At 37.3% G+C, this 19629-nt stretch overlaps 1 protein-coding gene across 7 annotated transcripts in view; it reads right to left on the reverse strand.

The window, feature by feature from the left end:
* The window catches only part of DOP1A (DOP1 leucine zipper like protein A), a 61030-nt gene extending 42520 nt beyond the window's left edge, over positions 1–18510 (reverse strand). For all 7 annotated transcript variants that reach the window (XM_021546154.2, XM_021546119.2, XM_077782318.1 and 4 more), the window contains exons 1-7: positions 18415–18510; positions 7282–7473; positions 5951–6132; positions 3661–3831; positions 2134–2323; positions 1456–1554; positions 278–377 (exon numbers count right to left, since the gene is read on the reverse strand). In XM_021546154.2, the coding sequence (XP_021401829.2) occupies positions 278–377; positions 1456–1554; positions 2134–2323; positions 3661–3831; positions 5951–6132; positions 7282–7419 (880 nt within the window). In that variant the 5' untranslated portion in view covers positions 7420–7473; positions 18415–18510. The remainder of the gene's footprint in view (positions 1–277; positions 378–1455; positions 1555–2133; positions 2324–3660; positions 3832–5950; positions 6133–7281; positions 7474–18414) is intronic.
* Positions 18511–19629: the final 1119 nt, after the last annotated feature.

Consider the following 19629-nt stretch of genomic DNA (forward strand, 5'->3'; position numbering starts at 1 on the left):
GTTTCCATGAGCTTACTACACCAGGCTCTACTCTTGCATGTGGCCCATAACTACTGCTAGAGGAAAATGTATCAACAATTTATATCACAGGAATGAGTTCCAGGATGACATTCTTCATCTTCTATGTCCACGCAGAGAGTAAATGCCTTTCTTTCTTATGAAAGAAATTGATTATTTAATTTTTCCAAGATTCTTTCTACACAGTAGTGCAAACTGATAAGGAAAATACAATCCATTTTCCACTTTTAGTGGCCAATGGAATGAAATACAAACCTACCTAGAAGCCATGCATAAAGCCTTCGGTTGAGTGACATATCCCTGCGCAGCACTACGTGAAGGGCTGCTGACAAAATTCTGATCATGTCTGGACGTGTTGCCTGAAGAAGTCAGAAACACATTTAATTTTAACTATGAAAAGTAATGCTTTTTCTATGTTAGCAGCTTAATGTTCATTAAAAACCTAGCTAGTTTCATGTTTTGACATTTCTGAATTCTGCCCAGTACAAGAAAACAATCTTGCTCTCAGGAAACCAAAATATGATTATTGTTTGGAACATATACTATATAATAACATGCATCCTTTAAGAACAGCAAAAATAACAGATTTGACTAACAGCTCCTGTTTGTTATAAGACATTACATTTTACTATGAGGCAAAAGCTTTGGAAGAAAATTTTTAAAATCCAATTAGAAAAAAATCAACTACATTTTCAGTTTCTTACTACTTTAAATGCTTGTGTAAGTCTAAATATTGAAAAAATGTTGTATTGATAATTTCAACATTTCAATACCTAAACAGAGACACTCCAAATACTCCTATAGTAACTGATAAATGTGAGTGAAGCAATTCCCCAAGCAAGAACACAGTTCATTCTTACACAGAAGCAAAGGTTTTTCCTAATTTATAACAAGATGAGAATCAGTCGTGTATAAGTTTTCCTCCAGGATTTAAATAATTCATGGATCATTTAAAACCAGGATATAACTAACAATAAAAGCAGTCCAAAAAAATTATCTAGAAATTGTAAGGTCTATCTCCCACTACAGCTAGGGCTAACCACTCACGCAAAACCAAAAACCATTTTCAATTCTCTAGTGTTCTGAATCTGTTGTGCTAAGAGGATTAACTTTTGCTTATTTTGAACACTGGGAATTGGAAACTTGAAAATGAATATGTAATTTGCTTTCTCATCAAACTGGAGCAAATTAAAAGCTTTTGCATAATTTAAGCTTACGTACACAGAAGTTAACTTTAACTTCAAAGTTAGCACATCAAGTTAAAGAGCAGAGATCATGACATGAGAACAGCCAAACCTATCAGAGAAATTCCTATGTGTGACTGTAATTGGAGCTTGGATAAGAATTATTACAAAAACCAACCAAATACTGCTACTGACTTCAGAAGTGAAGTACATTTAGGAATTTGTCAATTCATCTCTCATGTTAATAACCTACCTGGCTCATATGGAAAGGAAAACAAAAAAGGATAAGGTCCAATGTGCTCCTCTGTACTAAAACACTGGTATCTTGCACTGAAGTGCTCACTGCTTCCACCTGAAGAAAAGGTAGATTCCCCCCAGCAGAATAGTTATTATTTTAAGGAGGCAGATATAAGAAAGCATTCAAAATTATTTATAAATAATGATAAGTACTAAATGAAGTCATTTTGAATAAAGAAACAAGATAAAATAGGAAAATAAAGTTTCACCGCTGAGGAAACAGAATCAACAGATTCCCTAAACTATACCAACAGCTTTTGCTTTTTATATTATCAACGAATATCTTAAATTTAAAAGACAAAATTATTCTCTACATCTTTAAACAAAAAAAAAAAAAAAGGAACCAAATATTGCAACAATACTCAATCAATTACTTTTAGCTGAAGCATGTAATGAATGGAAACTTTTACACAAAACCTAAGCAGTTCTGATACATTAATTCATCTTTGAAACCCTCCTATCATGCACCAAAACATCACTTTAACTGGAGCTATAATAAACATGCATTTTCATCCCTTCAAAGACTAAGTTCAAAGATAGAGACTACATCTAAATCCCCCCTCAAAATACATTATATAGTAAGTGACTTCAATGAAGTTATTTACTTAAGTTCATTGCTCCATTAAAACATTACCATTAATTCAATGTCACTGCCAATTATGTAGAGTTGATCCTCCATGGAAAGCTTCCTGTTCAGATGGGAGAGGACATAGGTGATGCCAGGCAAGCGCACTGCAGGGCTGGTGAGAAGGCTCCCCCAGAGAGCACTGTAGAACGCTGACTGATCCACAGCTGAAGCAACTTTCTCCAGTAGTGTGTTTGTCCTGTAGTAAAACCAAGTCAGCTGAATCAGGGGATGTATCACAGCTCTGCCCCTGCCTCCTGTTTTAGTAAGTATTAAAATTAATTGTTACAGGAAGGTCAAAACTTCCTTTTGAGATGCCAAGAGAGGCCCAGTTATACACTGAACCTTATAATGCAGCCTGAACAGAGCAATCCAGCTAGCAAGCCTGTGGGCCAATCTGGCTTGCAAAATGCTTTTGGCTTGCCCACAGCTTCTCTTTATATACTCCTTATATACTCCTTATGTTCAAAGAGCCAAATAACTCCTTCATGTGCTACTTAAAGCCAAATGTTGCTACAGACAGAGGTTTCAGACAGACAGCAGGAAAGCATAGCTTCTGAAGAAAAGAATTAAAGCAGATGACTTTTGCCCTCTCATTCCTTGCACTGAGCCCTTCTGGTAATAACAGGGCACAAAAATACCCCAATTCTTTGAGCACAAGCATTCCTTTCCCCTGTCCTCATTTCCTCCAACTCATGTGGCAGCACCTCTACACCCTCTGGCAGGCCCCAGGAGGCAAGCTGGATAGACCTTGTTCCCTGTTGTAGCAATGCCAACCACATTGTGTGTGTGTCTGCCTACACAGAAATAGAAAAAGATAGTGTTGAATTGCTCTTGATATACAATTTGTGAAAATTCAAGTTCTTGAAGTTGGAAATATCAAGAATATGTAAGCATCAATTCCAAGAATTCCAAGTGATGGAGTGTAACTTCATCCTTTAATATGTTAAGATGCTACCTCAGCAGCACAGATGCTGCAGTTATGTATGCCAACCCGTATCAAGAGTCATAGAATTGTTCAAGTTGGAAAATACCTTCAGGATTATTGAGTTCAACCCAACACTGCAAAATCCACAATTAAACCGTGTCCTAAACTGCCACATCTACATGGCTTTTAAATACTTCCAGGCATGGTGACTCCACTACTTCCCCAGGCACCCCATTCTGGTGCTTGACAACCTTTTAGATGAAGCAATTTTTACAAATATCCAACCTAAACCTCTCCTGGAACAACCTAAAGCCATTTTCTCTTGTTCTATTGCTTGTTACCTGGGAGAAGAGACTGACATATAACACTAAGTCTGCTTAATGCCAATTCCCTTTCCATAACTACCAGCAGGAACAACTAACAGTTAATTTGTCCTAATTAATGCTAAGAACCTCCTACCATAGCATTCTGTTGCAATTAATATGACAGCATCAAATTAAAAAGCAAGTACCTTGAAAACAAAATCCACACAGAAGTACACTGTGAAAAATTACAGTAAACCCTTCCCCCAGACCAAACAATCACCTTATTAACATAAGTATCCTTACCTTTCATAATACTCTGATCCCTCCTCTAACCCAGGCAGAATCCCAGTTAACAGTCCTTGCAGTCCTGGTTTCAATGTTTTCCCCAAAGGGAGGTAATAAATCTCATACAGACTCAATAACGTTGGCTTGACAGACATAGCAGCATTGGCAAGGAGTGGAAACAGTCCAGAACTGTGAAAAATAAATTTTACCTTTTTTAAAGAAGCTTCTCATGTGACAATGTTATTTCTCTCTAGACTGCTATAGGCACATGCAGTATAGTTATTATCAGATTTTTATCTTAGAATTGTGCATAGGCATAGACCACCACAAAATCTGACTGCCTTTGGATGGACCCAAAGGCTTATGAGCTTTACTACTATTGTGATAACAAGCACTGAAGGCCTAGAGATTACTTCTTTCACCAATAAAATAAATATGAAACTAGAAGCATCTCTGCATAACAAAATGTTAATTTTGCCCAAACTGAACCACATCACAATGAAAACTGTATTTAAAAATACATTTTCTTTGCACTTATTAAGAAAAAACAAGACTGTATAAGAGCAATTTGAGGAAATTCATAGAAATAATTTTCTGAAAGAAAAATCATGGTGTTTTATTTCAGCAAGTAAACTTGAGGTAAAATTTACGACATTTATACTGTTAAGTGGCATCAAAGGCATACCTACTTCAGAAATTCAGTCTGAAAACAGATTCTAAAACTAACAATAAACCCTATTTGCAAGTCTGTTCATAACACAGACTTTAAAGGACTGAAAACATTGGAAGTATGTTCTGAATTTACTTGAATGTAAGTTCATGGAAGTTATAAATGTGGTCTCCTAAGAAGTACATAAATACTAAAATAAAATTTGCTATTACTGCTAAATATCACACTTTATTACAAAGCATACTAATAATCAAATGCATGTGAACACAACCTCAATTTTAAAAATCATTGAGGACTTAGGATAGAAGACCCTGACATAAGAATAAGAAGATTAAAGAACAGTAAAAAAGGTAATTTTAAGGAAAGGGTCTTAAAATGTACACCTACAAATTTACTATTAAAAAAAAAATCTATGTTCATAGGATATTGTCCATGATAGAGGAAAAGATCCTACAAAACCAATTCCAAAATAACATTTTCAGTAAAAATGTGTTTGCCTTTATCTGTCTGGCAGATACTGTCCTTTACCATTGTCAACTGGCTTCTTTTTTCTACAGAAAATATCTTTTTGTCCAATAAGCAGCCCACTAACCCATACTCACTCTTTGTAAAGCTATTACTCACACTTCAAGACCTGCTGTTCAGACACTGGCATTCTGCTTTCATGACAAATACTGGAATCTTTGATAATACCTTAATGTGAATGTCTGTCTTTGCCCTAGCAGTAGTAACAATAGCTTTTAGTTAGATTATACAAGGTAGCATTTTCCATTACCCTAGAACTTACTGTTAATGAGATCTTGCAGCTACTGAATCACTGTACAAGCAAAAAACATTAGCTATGAGTTCACAGTTTCTTTTAAAACGTGGAAATAGAGAACCAAAGCATTCCCCTCCTCAATGTGATTATATATAAACATCCTGACCATGCAAGACAGAAGAACTGATGTTAAGGTATGCAATTTCTTTCCAAGCACTGATGCACACCTTTTCTACCTAAACATTCTAATCTCAGGACAGGTAAAGATTAAGAACCATATGTGACAGTGTGCACACATTTCTCTATTCATTATATAATAAATAACTTAATGTCTTGCCCATACCACCCAACCAAAAATATACACCTCGTAATGGAGGTTTTAGAAACCAGTATATGCTGACTAAACTTTTCAAGGTTATCCTTCCTTTTCATTATCATCAATTCCAGAGACTGAGAAAAAGTTTGTACTTGCCCCCATGCTAACAAAACAAAATCTTTCTGTTCTGTTAATTTGATAATAAAGTTTCTTGCAACAAACTATACTCAGATTCTTTTCCAACAACACTTAAAATAGTAAAATGTAGTGTTAATAAAATGAGGAGCTAACTTTTCATTTACTATACATACAGTACACATAGGCAGAAAACTTCATTTCAATGATAAAATCAGTTCCTAACAAAAATTTAGGTGATCTGTTTCTCTTCCATTATATAATATTCAGAAGAAAAATATTAGACAAGCATCAGTAACATGAGGGAAAGAAATTGGTTCTTGATTGATTCTTGCCATATTACAAAGAAATACTGTGAATATAAAATGCAGGAAAGCAAAAGTATCTTCACTATGCATTTGGAATGGAGTTGTTTAAAATATTGTACCTGTAGAGGAACAGGTCTTTGGCCAAGCGCTTGGGTCCAATGATTTTAAAAATGATCTCATATGTTTCAAGTGCCTTCCGATGAACACCTCCGGGCAGAGCTGGATGCAGACATTGTGCCAAGCGTTTGCCTATCGTCAGCTTTTTGGGTACTACCTGGTACTTGGCATTGTTCTGTAGCACCTGGTAAATTAGCACAAAAAAAAGAAAAACAGCACAAAATAAGTTAAACACCAAGTGCATATTTTATAAAGGAGTTCCTGGATATGTTTCCTAAGTCACCACACAAACCTAGGTTACAAGAAAAAAACCCAAGGCCATTAAAATCTACTATGGAGCTTTTTCTTTGCCATGCTTTTCACTTATACACTCATTATAGGTAATATTACCAAGGCAACTTCACTTGTAATGGGCTTCTTGCCTACAGCTTGTCCATTTGTTATTTACTCATCCATTTGAGGACAAAAATTGCTATTTCCATTTCATAAAATCCATTATCAACTAGCTCAAAGAGGACTATTAAACTGTGGGTCATGAGTCTGGGATAGCTTTAAGAGAATGCAATAGAGTGAGATCACACGAAACTTTACCACTGTCAAACCATGCAATCACTTCAGGACTGGAGAACAGAGTTGCTTTTTACATATTTTGATTTTTTTTTCTCTCTCTCTATATCATAGCCTTGACATTGCACAAACATGAAGCAAGAAATGTTACCATCAAAAAAAAAAAAAAAAAAAAAAAAGAAAGAAAGAAATGAGAGTTTATACAAAATAATGATGCCACTTCCAAGTATATTGTCATTTTCCTGAGCGAGGCTGCCTAGAAATACATACGACTGACTAAAACATGATTTTTATGAATATCAGGATCTGTATGCATTTGTGAAGTGCTATTAAGGATTACAATTATATTTCCCTTTAAAATTAACTGTTTAAATGAATCAGAACTATAGCATTCTCTGGTCCATGAATGATTTGAGCCTCATTTTAGAATTTATTATTCATAAAACTACTGCTGATATTTATACCAGTTACTATTTTTCACATTATTTCTATAACATTGAATGATACTAGAATTACATGTTACTAATAAAAGAGATACTGCATTTATTTCCACTAGAAATGTAAATAACTTCTCCCTTTAGATACAAAGAGTTCAACTCTAGGTCTTAGAAAGGTGTTTGATTTGTTTGCTCCTTGCACATACCCAACACTTGGCTCAGAGCACTGAAATATTTGCAAGAGATGGCTGGAATCTCGCTCTTCTGTACTGTTACACCAGTACCTTTTGCAATTCCTGAGTCTTTTTAAGAGCACTTGCCAGGCATACCTTGTTTAGCTTCCCAAGTGCTGATATCAAGTCTGCCCATTCACTGGAATATTCAAAGTTCTTCAGTGCTTTGTCAACAGCAGCTACATAGTTTCTGTACTTGGAATCAGTCAGTAGCTCCAGCTCCTCCGTGTTCATCCTCCCACGGTGTCCCCGCTAGAGACCAGCTTGCAATTCATGTACAGACATTACCTATTCAAAAGATAAAAGAAAAAAGCCCTGAAAAGATTGTTAAAATATGTATAAAAAGCAATACATCTTCATCAAAGACATTAAAAAATATTAAATCAGGCTACAACAGACCATAAACAAAAGCTAACATATTGCAAACAAATATTAAGAAATATTTAACACATGTCCAACATCAAGTCCTATTAAAAAACTGAAACAAATAATAAAAACATCCCAACATCAGAAGCCAAATTAAAATCCCTAGAAAATTTAATCCATTGTCTCTGCCAAAAAGCATTGTTTGTTCTAAACAATGCAACAAAGTGATTTTTCATTTGTGATTTTTACTTCCTTGAGGTCCATCACCAGAAACCCCCAACTTGCAACAAACCAGCCTTTCTGCAAACAAAAGACACCAATCTTTCTGAATCACTTCCAAGCAGAAGACAAAACTGAAGGACACATACAATAGTTACACACTATTCAGGAGGACTTCTGTGCATCAACACTTCCTTTTACAAGACTTGCTATTCTAATCCAGTGATGCAACTCTACTTTGTTTTGCTATTGTTGTCATCCAGGCACAACAAAAGCACATATTTACCAGTGTTCTGTAATTATAGGCTTTTGCAATTTGTCCAATATATTTTCATTATGTGGTAGTCTATACCAAGTAATTAAGATATTTTAGTCCCAGAAACATCACCCTGTACTTTTATAGGTTATGGACTATTTTTTTTTAATAACAGAAGTTCAATAACCTTTTAAAAGAAATGAGTTTTTTAGGCTACTTTCACCCCAAGCAAATACAACTCAATGTGAAATGCTATTGTAGCATGTCTGTGAAAAAGGCAGATTTGGTGCCCCTTTTAAAGGAGGTGTTATTGAGGGAAACTTTTTGGCATCTCTTTTGTATTTGCCTTCAGAAAAGACTTGACATTCAGCAGATGCTGTTCTCTTCTGTCTCAATTAAAGAGAGATGGGAAGAAAATCGTGTGCAGAAGTGCAGGCTGAAGCATGGCTGAAAAAACAAGACTGTCTTCCACATATGATAAGGAAAGTTGCAAGAACAGAGAAAAACAAAGTAGTGGCAGACAAAATGAAAGAAGCTGGATGGAAGGAGTGAATAAAAAGGCCAAAAAAATTACAAGGTTTCTGCACTCTTGATTCTGATGGCAGACTAATAATAACAGTCTCCAAGACAGAACAGAAATGCAAACCATTATTTAAAAAACATATTCTGAGTGTCAAATTGATAGATTCCACAATATCTCACTGGCATAAAGAACTTAGATATAATTTTTAATTAAAAAACAAAAACCCTTTTCATGTGGTTTCATTTTATAATAATAATTTTTGGATTAAATCCCAAAAAAGATCAGGTTTGTTCTGGGAAACCTGTAAAATGCCAACAGATTTGTCAAAAAGACAGCTGCACAACCACCAAAGCCTCATCTCCAAAAGTGAAATAAAGTATTAACACTGAAAAAAGAAGAAAGAACCAACATATAAAAGAAGCACAATTCAATTTTTTTCCGGGCACAGTGGATGGAGAAGGAATTTGACAAAGTAAATAATTACTTTTGAGTGAAGAATGCATCAGAATCCTTTTTATCCAGCTAAAGCATAAATACAACCACTATGCCTGAGTGGAAGACAGGGCTCTGTCTTCCTCAAGTGCTTGAAGACCTGAGAGTGAGTGGTCTGTTAAAGCATTATCAGAGGTTAAACAAACTGGTAGAGCACAGGGTTAAACAGGTAGCTTCTTTTCAGACTTAAAAACTAATCAGAATAATCCCTTAATTTTGAAAACAAAATACACTAACATCTTCGACCGAATAACTGTGCTTTTAGACAAGTCTACTGCACACTGGCTGTGCAAATATAATCATTATGAAGTTTTGTACAGAGAAGAAAAAACATACTCTATTTTCTTACTACTCTACAATTATGGTCTCACTTTTCTATCTTACAAAAAGTTCAGTTTTTTCCAAAAAGAATTTATGCAAAGAATTTCTTGCATACTTTTTCCCACAAAGAAATCTCGGTTTTAGACAAATCATGAGTAGCCTTAATAAGTGAGGCACCCAGAGACAATACTACTCAAATGTTATGTATTATTTTTATAAACCTTGGAGTACTTCTATAATCATTAAAATTACAGGAATGCCAATTGTTATGAGTTCTCATTCATAAAAATAAACTTGTTTACTATGGTTTTCTTTCTGTTTAGCATGAAGATATTCCACAATGTAGTTTTTAATCTTTTCATGTTTCCATAATGTATTCTTATCAATACTTTCCTGTTCTCTTCATCTATAATAAAAATGCAAAATTAAAAATATTTTCTTTTACAACTAGTATTTCAATACAACATAAAGATTGGTAGTGCCTATTCCTTTATAAGTATCACACCGTTATTCTCCCATAGTTTACTACTTTCAAAAAATGAGATAAAAATAAAATTTGATAAATCAAAAAACAAAAAATTGAAAAATAGCATTTTCTGCTACACCATCACACAGCCTACAGAATAAAGCATTTATCTTGTCATTACACAACCACCATTTGGCATGAGGGCCAACTTTCCTTGGAATGTTTTTTATTTGTTTCTCCTTTTAAACAAAGATATGAAGAGTGCTATCCTTTGGGGATGTTTTTCCTTCTTTGTATACCAGATTAGATGAGGCAAGCTTCTCAGATTGAAGGTTAAGCCATTCTCATGAGTCTGACACAGGCAATCACTGACCTGTTAGATGGCGATGACTTTTTAAATGAATGTCAAAAAGTAAATATGCTTTCCATCCCAGCAGAAAGCTTATTATCAGTGAGGAAGAAACTACCTAAGATGTACTATACAGTTTCAAATAACTTCATATATTTAAATCATAAGTGATTGCAGAAGTCGGTCCTGACACTTACTACCTTCTACTTCACCTCTAGCAGGGATTAAAATACCAATACCACATGAATCTGGGTACACCTGGATGTCTGTGGAGTCTTTGCACATGACTCTGACAAGGACAGCAGGTGTCTGGGGTTGTGGCTCTTCTGCAGCGGGTTGTGCATAGTGTGATCCCAGAGCAGCCTTCAGGTCCCTTCACTGATGAGGTGGTATTGGTTTTCCTCCAACTCATGTTAAAACAATACTGCTTCAGCTGTGTTTCCACAGCATGTGCTTATTCTTCATAACTTTTGTACCTAAGTGCCTTCTGTCTCACCTCAACACAAACTATTCACCTGTTTAAGAGGCTCTAAATGTTTTTCACTGAAGCCAAAGGAACATGGAGAGGAACAGCAGCTTCACCAAATCAATTTCATAAATGCAGCTTTTATCTAGATTCTGTTCTGATTCAATCACAAGGTTATAAGACTTGATTCATAAGCTCTTCCTTATCTATTTTACCCCAAAACTCCTCTTCAGGTTTGATTTGCTACTATTTCACTCATATTTTTCAAGCATCAGAAATTGCTCTATTTGTGTGTTTCACCCAATCTGTAATACTGAAATAATGGTACAGGTCCAGTGGCTGATTATGGAGCACAAATCTGCATACATCAAATCACTTTCAGAAATCTCAAGATTTGTTCCAAATACTGTAAGAATCCGAGCTCACAAGTTTGCTCCTTTGAATTCCTCAGGGTTTCTGCTTTGCAATGCAGTATTCCAAGGCATTTTTAAAATTGTGTACCATTTCAAAGGTGGCTATAGGATGTACAGAAAAAGAACTATCAGACAATTAAAAAGCAGATGACAAAACATTCTAATTTCACTGTAGTGCGACTACTTTGTAAGTCGATAGTGCCCACATATTAAGTCAGCAACTGCAGAAAAAACATTTGTATTTAAATAGACTCAATACAAACACAGATTTGAATACAAAGAAAACAGAAGCCTTGTCACTTGGTAATTTATTATGCTTTGCTTCCCCTCAGAAGCATTTAACAACATGAATAGCAAAATAAGTCTTGCAAATCCCACACCAGACTCTTCAGATAAAATTCATATACAGAAAATACATACATTCTTCTACAACCACAGATAAAGATTTTACAATTACAGCTAATTACTCTGCTTCTAGATTGACTTTCCACAGTCCTCTTATTTGTAATTTTTCAAATAGGAATCTCTCATCTTCTGAAGAATAAGAAACATTTGAACTTATTTTGCCAACTGCTATTCAGTAGAATAACAAAAGAAGAATCTCCCCCATACTACACAAACAAACAAAACAAAAGAACCCCACCTAGCAGTATTATTAACTATAACTAGCCATTACATCATTAGTATCCTTCAACAGTCTACAATACTTAGTAAGATTTAATATTGTGATTAATAACTTCTCAGTACTTTTCTACATAGTCATATTCACAAGTGGACACAGAACATTATATTTTTCCACAGAAAAAACAACTCTGCTTTAGGTGTTCAAATTTCTTTCACAACAAAATTTAATTAAATAAAATCTGTATAATAATCTGTGCATTACACATACTGGCAACTTCTAAATCAACACAGGGTGTTTTCCTGGGAGTTATTCTCATATCAAAAAAGAACTAAATGCAAGAAAACCTATGGCTTGTACTACAGAGGTTAGCTTAGCAACTGGATGTGCACTCTCCTTACTTATAAAGCTACAAGTTTATTTATTATTACATTTTAAAAAATCAAACTGTCAGTAAAAAGAAAATTAGTACATTTTTCCATCTTTTGCATGTTCTTCACAGAAAAAAGACTGGAATAAACCAAAGTCTATCACTGAGCACAGTCTGATGCAAGTACATCAGATATGTAAAATGTTCTTTCTGCTATTCCTGTTATATGGTCTTCCAAAGAGTGTCTTAAACCAGACAGGAGTTTATAAAGAGGAACAAGAAAAAAGCTTAAAAATTCATAAAATACATACAACAAGTCTTCTAAGGATTCTGCTACTCTAGTTACTACTTGAGAAAACAAATTTTTAATTATAAACAAACCCTAAATGAATATGCTTTAGAGTACAATTTTTCTGAAATTAAAAAAAAAAAAAAAATAAAATCTATGTCTATTTGTTTGTCAGAGGGGAGAAGAAAGTGACCAAAGACTTCTCACTCTCATGGACAAATACATATCTCTTCCAATTGCCTCTTAGAAACTGAGTTTAGAGTGACATTTTAACCCCTCTACTCAATTCTATTTTATTACAGTTCTCAATATATAACAGGTAAACTACAAAACAGTTTGATATACTAGAATGAAATCTTGATTTTTGACTCCAGACCCACCAACAGAACACTTCTGATTCCTTTTATTTCAGCCCTTTAGCACTAGTGCCTGCATATTGCTCAGGACTATCTTAGTGTTTCTGGCAAAGTATAACAGACATCATTTTTCTAGAGTTAAGTACTTTTGCACTTCATGAATGCCAGAATCTTACACCAGAGTCTCTACTTTTAAAATATCATTCTTCATGAGATCAAATCACATATTCAGATTTCACAGATCTGAACTTATGTCACTCAGTAAATGAAAGATGATGATGATTTGCCTCTTACAACTCAGGTCAAACATTAACTAAAATTATTTCTTCTTACTAAAATAATATTTCCCCATTTTTCCTTTCTTACAACAAATGATTCCTGAATTATCTATGTAATAAATTATAGCTTAATCAGTGATCATTTTACATCCAAAAATCAACAAAGCTCCAGATAGCACTGCTTCTTATTCTAAATTATGCTAAACATCTAACATGTCTTACTAAAAAACAGATGGTAATTTAAGTCAGAATTACACAACATAGTGAAAAATGGGAAAATGCTTCCTTGAAATTGTGGTTATTCTTCAACACTTACTTCAAAGTACTTTTTTTTGTCCCCTTCTTCCCTTTGTTGACCTATCTGAACAACCAATATTTCAGTCTAAATCTAGAACTGATCACTATTTCCCTCAAATTACATATTTGAAGAAAAAAAAACAAACACAAAAAAACCCAAAAAAACCTAAAATTTACCATTCACTCAATCTGACAAGTGTTCAGAGGGTTGCCTCCTTAAACTTTATTTCATCTCAGCTCACACAGTTACCATCCTTCCACACAACCTAAATTTTGACAACAATACTTCCAAAGAAGTTTGAACAATTTGATTAAAGACATTTTAAAAATAATTATTTCATTCTCACAGCTGACACTTGAACAACAGCAAATATTTAGGAAGTTTTTTTAAATCATAGAATGTTTTGCATTAGAAGGGACCATAAAGCACATCTAGCTCCAACTCCTCTGCCATGGGCAGGGACACCTTCCACTAGGACATGAAATATGATCTGGAGTCACCAGTAACATTCACAATACTAAGCCAAACAAAAACATAAAATCCTTACTCTAAAGCTATCTGTAACATCGTATATAGAGTATCAACTACTGCTCCCTGGACCAAAAGAAACTGTTGCCATGGTCAAAAAAAAAAAAAAAAGGTTGGCTTGCTCCCTGAGCTGGTAGAGCCTTTTTCAGCTATCTACAATCAAATCTGCAACATCATACAGCGTCAGTTCTCATCTTCATAGAGTGTGAGACTGAATACGAGCAATAAGGCAGTTTGGATTACTCTGAACAGGATACGGAAGGTATTTACCTGCCATAGCCACATCCATGGTAACCACAAGTCCAGTGGGCTGGAAAAAGCACTGTCACAGGGAGAACGAGAGCTCTGGGGCGAGCGGAACTGCACCCTCCCCCGTGGCTCCTGCGCCACCTGTGAGCACGGGGAGCTTTGTGCTTGCCCAGTCCCACAGCAGCACTGCCCAGCTCTCACACACACCCACCGGGCCCTGGGAACACCGCCCTCCCTGTCGAGTAGTGCTTGATAAGTACACGACATCAAATAGTTATCTTCTCTCCAGCTGCCTGAGCACGGGAACGGGACAGGCTTCCTTAAATAAATGGCAATTTATTTTCACTTTTGTGTGTTTCAGCCTCATGTCTTCAAATGGTCCCTATACCCTCTCTGAAAAGAATTCCTTTTTAACTACCCAGCTTTTCTTTTCCAAGCATTTATTGAGAGGAGACTCATCTTGAGGTATTCTTCTTTCTTGCATATTTTTTACTCTTGTCAAATTAGTAAGTTAAATTAATATGTAATACATTTAAAATAAATAAAAAATGAACAACAGTAAAAAAGCCATAGCAAACATAACATTGAAATCAACTCAAACCAGAATCACTTAATTTATAGCTATATTTTTACTATACTTTTTTTTAAAGCAGAGTTTGCCAACTTGAGAATACTTTTCAGCTTAGTACACACAAAAAAAAAAAAAAAAAAAATGGACTTATATGAGGTTCACTGTCTTACATTACACTTGCAGTACTCTGTACTGAGAGAGAAGCTTTGCGTCCCGGGTAATGCTGTGCCTTCACATTGAGACTTCTCTTAAAATATTCTGATACAGAGTTTTAACACAGAATCTACCAAATTGACAACAAAAAAGTGGTAGCCAGGTAATTTATTCATTTATTCTTTGCTCACAATAGCCTTTCATTAATCCATACCCATTGTTCCAATATGTAGCATCAGGTGGGTTTAACATCCTGTCTCCAAACGATCCTGATAGGTCTTTCCACAAAGGCATGTCAGAAGGTCTCATATCCTTATCCTTACCTTACTTGGATAACCTAATACAATGCATTTGGGCAAGACTTTGTCCATCTTCCTTTTTTATTATGCCCCGAGGTCTAAGGTATTTGCAATTCATTAATTTCAAATTTCAACTAACTTCTATAATTTTATTCTGATTTTAATTCTGAAATAGTGTCATATGTCATGCATACATCTCTGCATTATCTAGACTGGTTACATTTTACAATGCATCTGGTTTCCCAGTTCCAGAGGTAGATTTCAAAGGCATTTGTAAAGTAGAATCTTTTCTGAAAACAGTGCCTGGACCAAAACTTGTTCACTCTCCCTGTCCTCAGATGTAAGCCAGAAAAGACATAAATAAAAAGTTAAATTAACTACAATTTCTTCAAATGAAAAACCAATTTAAGCAAAGCACCATTCCCTGACTTCTAATTATTTTTTAATGCTTATACTGAACAACAAGTTTCTGATAAAAATAGGAATGTGTTGACTAGTAAAACTATTTACTGATTCTTCTTGGTGTTTTCATTTCTTGTTTAAGTTGTTGGGAGAAAATGGTTGATCCTGCAGTGTTTCTTCTCCCTGGCCTCCCAGAGGGAAACATATCACTTACTGTTTCTATTTATCATTCAGCTTCTTTTCAGCTACAAGTCAGAGCAACATGGTTATTAATCTGGAAGACAATTTATGTGCATAGAGAAAAATTACTTCCATTTTTCTATTTCATGCTTTAGCAAGTATCATTTAGTGCAGCGTCTATCTCCTACTTTTCTCAACCATTCTCAAAACAGAGGTTTTTAACAACATACTTCATATCTCTTCTTGGTTCTCTTCTACACACTGCAGATTTAACATAATACAGCCCCACCAAGACAAAAAAAAAAAAAAAAGAAAAGGAACAAAAGAAAAGAGTATCAATAAGCATTTTCAGCCAGCCAACCCAGAGCAAAGAGTCATTCCTGGCTAAGCAAGAAGACACTAAAGGTGGACAGCAGGAACAGTGGCCAAGAGAACTAAACCAGTGATGAACACATGGAAGTATCCTCCCTGTATTGAAACAGGAAACAATGACAGGAGATCACAGGCTGAGCCCATTTACACCAGCAGAGTACAGTTCATTCTCTTCACAGTGGCTGGCAGAGGCTGTTTTGGATTTGTGCTAAACATGGTTGATAATATAAAGATGTTTTTGTTATTGCTGCACAGGGTTACACAGAGCCAAGGCCTTTTCTACTTTTTGTACTGCCATGCTGGTGAGCAGGCTGAAGGTGCATGGGATGTTCGGAGGAGACAGAGCTGGGACAGGTGACCCAAACGGCCCGAAGGGATATTCCAGACAACATGACATCATGCTTAGCATACAAAGAAGGAGGAAGGCAGAGTGGGGGGGGAGGAGATAATTTGTAATGATGGTGTCTGCTTTCTTCTAAGCCACCCTAGGTGGGATGGGGCCATGCTCTCCTGGAGATGGCTGAACGCCTGCCTGCCTTGGGAAGGAGTGAATTCATTCCTTGTTTTGCTTTGATTGTGTGTCTCCTGCTTTCCCTATTAAACTGTCCTTATCTCAACCCATCAGTTTTCTTCCTAATATCCTTCTAATTCTTCCCTTGTACTGCAGGCAGGGGAATGGGGCTTGGCTGCTGGCTAGGGTTGAACCACATCACCACCTTACCCACAAAGCTTGCTGTACCTGTGATGAGCATTTCTAAAGGTCTGCATAACATGCCAATAATTTTACACAGGAAAAGTACTGCCTATATTGTGAACAGAACCATCCACTCAAATGCACAGCCACTCCAGTAACAGAAGATTAAGATACCTTTTATTTACAAAATGCTGTTTAAATATCTACTGTCACAGGTGCTATCAACAAGCTGGGAAAGCAAGACATTCAGTGAGCTAGAAATGCAGCATCTCCTCATATCATTTACAGGCTGCTTAGTTTCCAAAAGCGACAATTCTTATGTCAATGAAAACAAAATCGTAAATTATGCTGTAAATATTCTGCCTTTTTCCAAACTGACATCCCCCCCCATAACATTCATACATGATATTTTGAAAGTTACTGTACATTTTGGATAATCACAATATTTAGGCATCACACTATCATGCAAAAGGTCTACTGTATTCCACCCTGTTTTTGAAAAGGTACCAACATTGGGAAAAAAAAAAAACAACAAAAGAAAAAAAAAAAAAAACAAAAACAAAACCCACAAAAAGAGCAAATTTGATATTCAGGCCCGCTTAAGTATTTAACACAGGCCAAGCCTTAGCAGCAAAACTAATAGACTAGGATCTTCAACCTTATTACTTGCAAGTATCTAGCCTGTTACTCTTTAGATACAGTCTTCCTAACTCTTCACACTCCTACAGCTGAAATTCAGGTATCAGTAACACTCTGCAGTTAACATGAGAACCATAACATTTTCACTATTAGTGCATATTGAAAAAAGACCTAGGAGTGAAAGGGTTTCCTGCAATCAGCAGCAAAAGCAACGGTTGAGTCACCCAGAATAAGCTCTTTAAAACCTGCACCTCATATCTAACATATTTGAGGTCACTTAAAGAGATAAATTGTTCAGGTGTCTCTGGTTATTGTCACATGTATGAAAATATTATTTCTGAAAAACATTTAACACCAGAAGCTGTCATTATGCTTTTTAAACTGGCATCACAAGATTTAAGGCCATCTCTGCATCAACAGATGAAAGTCAACCCTGCATCACACAACCCAGTGACAGACGTATGTCCCACGTCTCCTTCCAAATACCACACGCAGTAACTCCAGCCATCGGGAATCTCACCTAAAAGACGCCCGCCGCCCCCTGGACGCTCAAGGTCAAGGCAGGACGACCCCAGCAGCCCAAGGCCAGGCTCGTTCCCAGGCAGGCGGGAAGGGCTCCCGGGGGAAGCTCCACCACGAAGGGGAAGCCAGGCCCCGCCGGCGCTGTCCTGAGGGCGGGGGGCGAGGCTCCGCACCCAAAACTCACCCGGGCGCGCTGCGGGGCACAGAGCCCAGCGGGGAGCGGGGGCAGCTGCCACAGGTCAATTGATGCAGCGTAATTAACAGGCTACAACCGCTCTCCCGGGCTCCTCAGCACCTGCCCCTCGCACACAGCCCCGTACGGCCCGGCCGCCGTCCGCCAAGACGTGCCGGAGGGGAGGGCAGGGCAGAGGAGAGCAGGACAGAGCAGAGGGCCGACTCGGCTCGGCTGCAGGGGCGGACCCTCCCCAACACCGGCGCGGCGACAGGAGAGCCGGAGCAGGAGCAGCAGCGGCCGGCGGGCCGCGCTGCGTGCCCGCAGCAGGGTCCCGGGGAAGGAGCGGAGGGAGCGGCGTTACCTGAGCGACCCGAGCCGGAAGAGCCCGACCGCCACCGGCAGCCCCGCGCCGCCCTGACAGCTCCCGGCGTGCCCCGCGCCGCCCCGCCCGCCGCGCTCCGCCGCGCTGCGCCCCCTGGCGGTGCGCGGTGCGCGGTGCGCGGTGCGCGGGCGCGCAGCGGGCTCGGTGTGAGTGCGCGTTTGTTTAGCTCGCCTGACGTTCACTGAGCTCACCAAACACCGCGCAGGTAAAAATGGAACTGGGTGGTTCTTTAGAAAACTATACTGCAACAGGTTTCCCAGTGAAGCTGTGCATGCTGGAAGTGTTCGAGGCCAGATTGGATGGGGCTCTGAGCAATCTGTTGTAGTAGAAGGTGTCCCTGCTCACGGCAGCCGGGTTGGAAGGACATGATCTCTAAGATCACGGAATCCATTAGGTTGATAAGATCTCTGAGATCATCGAGTCCAACCTATGATCAAACACAACCATATTAACCACACCATGGGACTAATTTCCATGTCCAGTCTTTCTTTAAACACCTCTAGGAAATGCGACTCCATTGGGATGTGATGCCCGTTCCAATGTCTAATCACCCTTTCTGTGAAGAATTGCCTCTGAATGTCCGACCTGAACCTCCCCTGGCACAGCTTATGACTATGTCCTCTTGTCCTGTCTCTGGTTGCCTGGCAGAAGAGGCCTACCCCCATCTGGTCTCTTCCAGCCCAAACTGGTCTGTAACACCATGATGTGATATTACTTTTATGTTAGCAGTAGCTGTATTGAGAATTTTCTAAAATTTCTTGTGATTAGTATGCTTGAATCCTTACTACACATAAAAGTGTATGAGTGCCCACATGGATGGTATTCAAAGGACTTTTTTTTACGGCATTACAGGAGTGATTTTTCAACTATCCAGTTCCACAGTATAAAGGGTACAGCTCTTAGACTGTAATCTGTTCGTTTTAAGTCATCATTACAGTTCTCAAATTTAAGCAAGCTTCATAATAGCAAACAGTTTATGGTTATTAATTACTTCAGTAACTGCAAAAAAAAAAAGTGTGTTCTCATCTTACATAATTAATATTTTAGGCTTTGTCTGAGGACAAGTATTTCTAAAATATTGCCAGGGGAAAATCTCATAATATTTATAAATCTACTCAGTGACTTATGTTGCCAGCCAATATTTAATGAAGTCTAATTTTATTCTCCAGACTTGGGATAATAATAAAGAGTGAA

This window comes from Lonchura striata, chromosome 3, assembly GCF_046129695.1.
Source record: "Lonchura striata isolate bLonStr1 chromosome 3, bLonStr1.mat, whole genome shotgun sequence".
NCBI lineage: Eukaryota > Metazoa > Chordata > Aves > Passeriformes > Estrildidae > Lonchura > Lonchura striata.